We start from the raw sequence: 1,452 nt of genomic DNA, 5'->3' as shown, positions 1-1,452 counted from the left end.
GAGTGTGGAGATATCATCCGGCTTTGATAAACCCCCAACCTGCTGAAGATGGCTGCAGCCTCCATCCTCCACCTTATTTCCTCTCACTAAATCCTATCCACCTCCCCCACTGGGCTACTCTTGTGATTAAGAAAAGTAGATATTGGGGGGGATCAGAGACTCCAGCAATCCTCTCCTCCCTGTAGAAAATTATAAAACCTGGCTGTACTTAAATTCCTTTTAACTTAAAAAAAAAATAGGAAATAAAGAATACTGGGTACTTTTATAAAAGCTCTATAAAGATCCCTCTGAAAATGTAATGATAAAAACACTAAAAGAAAAGCAGCATAGTGCTAACTGCAGAGATCATTTGCTGCTCTACTGCTTACATTATCACCCGAACCTTTGAACAACCACAAGCGAGTGGAGTCTGTAAACGGTTTTGGATGCACCTAATAAAGCAGGAAAAAGACACAGAAACGCCCCACCCCCACACTCCAATGGCTCCGACTAACGGGATTACCCTTGATTGTCTTATCAAGACTGATAAACTCAGGTGTCAGTCACAAACTCCATATGGCACAGTGAGCCTCAGATGTGTGTCAGCACACTAAAATTTAATCAAAAGAGAATTTGATAGAATCAAGATTGCCTCATCTAATGAAATGCAAATGTGGTTCCATTAGTCAGTTGGGGACAGAGCAGGCAGAAGCCCATCTTAAATCATTATACTGACACTAACTTCAGAGGTGGCTAGACTAAGAGTCTTTGAGAAAGAGATGAAAAGTACTTACAAAGATGAGAAAATTAAAGACAAACATGAGGTACTTGATGCAGCTGAGACAGTCCCCCTCCATGGTTGTCCCCCGAGCTGAAGCCTCTCCTTGCCCCTGGAAGAAAAAAAAACAAGAAATATGCAGCATAAATCCTGTTGCATGCTGACAGTATTCCAATTTTCCCCAATATTGGATGGTAATTAGGTTTATGGTGAGCTCTTGCAAAAGTAAAATCAAGAAAATCTGTTGGGCTTTTTTTGGCATCAAGACAATTATTCTTATTGCCACATTCCCAGACAGGACACTGTAAAAAAAAAAAAAAAAAAGGTTTATAGTGAGCGACAATGATGACCGTGGATCTGGTCACACTTTTATGAGTTCTACCAAACAGAACACTAACAAATAAAAAACTTTTAGGTAGTTTGATTTAAATTTCAGATTCAAATTTCCCCCACTTAAGTGTTTGTCAGATTTAATCTCTTGAGAATTTAAAATCTTGGGTTATCTTAGCCTAATCTAACCCATATCATGATACTAATGACATAGTAAAAAAAAAAAAAAGAATTAAAGGAATAGTACATCCAAAACATGATTAGCCTTCATTTTCTACTCACCCCCATGCTGAACAACACTCTGGAGTACTTTTTTGATATCTCAAATGCATCTGGAGATCTGGGAGGCTTCTTGCTGTCTGCTG

At 38.8% G+C, this 1,452-nt stretch overlaps 1 protein-coding gene across 1 annotated transcript in view; it reads right to left on the bottom strand.

Moving 5' to 3' along the window:
- tspan18 (tetraspanin 18) overlaps window positions 1-1,452 on the bottom strand; it is a 102,337-nt gene that overhangs the window by 11,723 nt on the left and 89,162 nt on the right. Inside the window, exon 3 of the mRNA XM_015401675.1 lies at window positions 774-869. Coding sequence (XP_015257161.1) covers window positions 774-869 — 96 coding nt within the window. The remainder of the gene's footprint in view (window positions 1-773; window positions 870-1,452) is intronic.

This window comes from Cyprinodon variegatus, unplaced genomic scaffold, assembly GCF_000732505.1.
Source record: "Cyprinodon variegatus isolate N-32 unplaced genomic scaffold, C_variegatus-1.0 Scaffold1248, whole genome shotgun sequence".
NCBI classification, from domain to species: Eukaryota; Metazoa; Chordata; class Actinopteri; order Cyprinodontiformes; family Cyprinodontidae; genus Cyprinodon; species Cyprinodon variegatus.
This window is presented reverse-complemented; position numbering and strand designations above follow the sequence as displayed.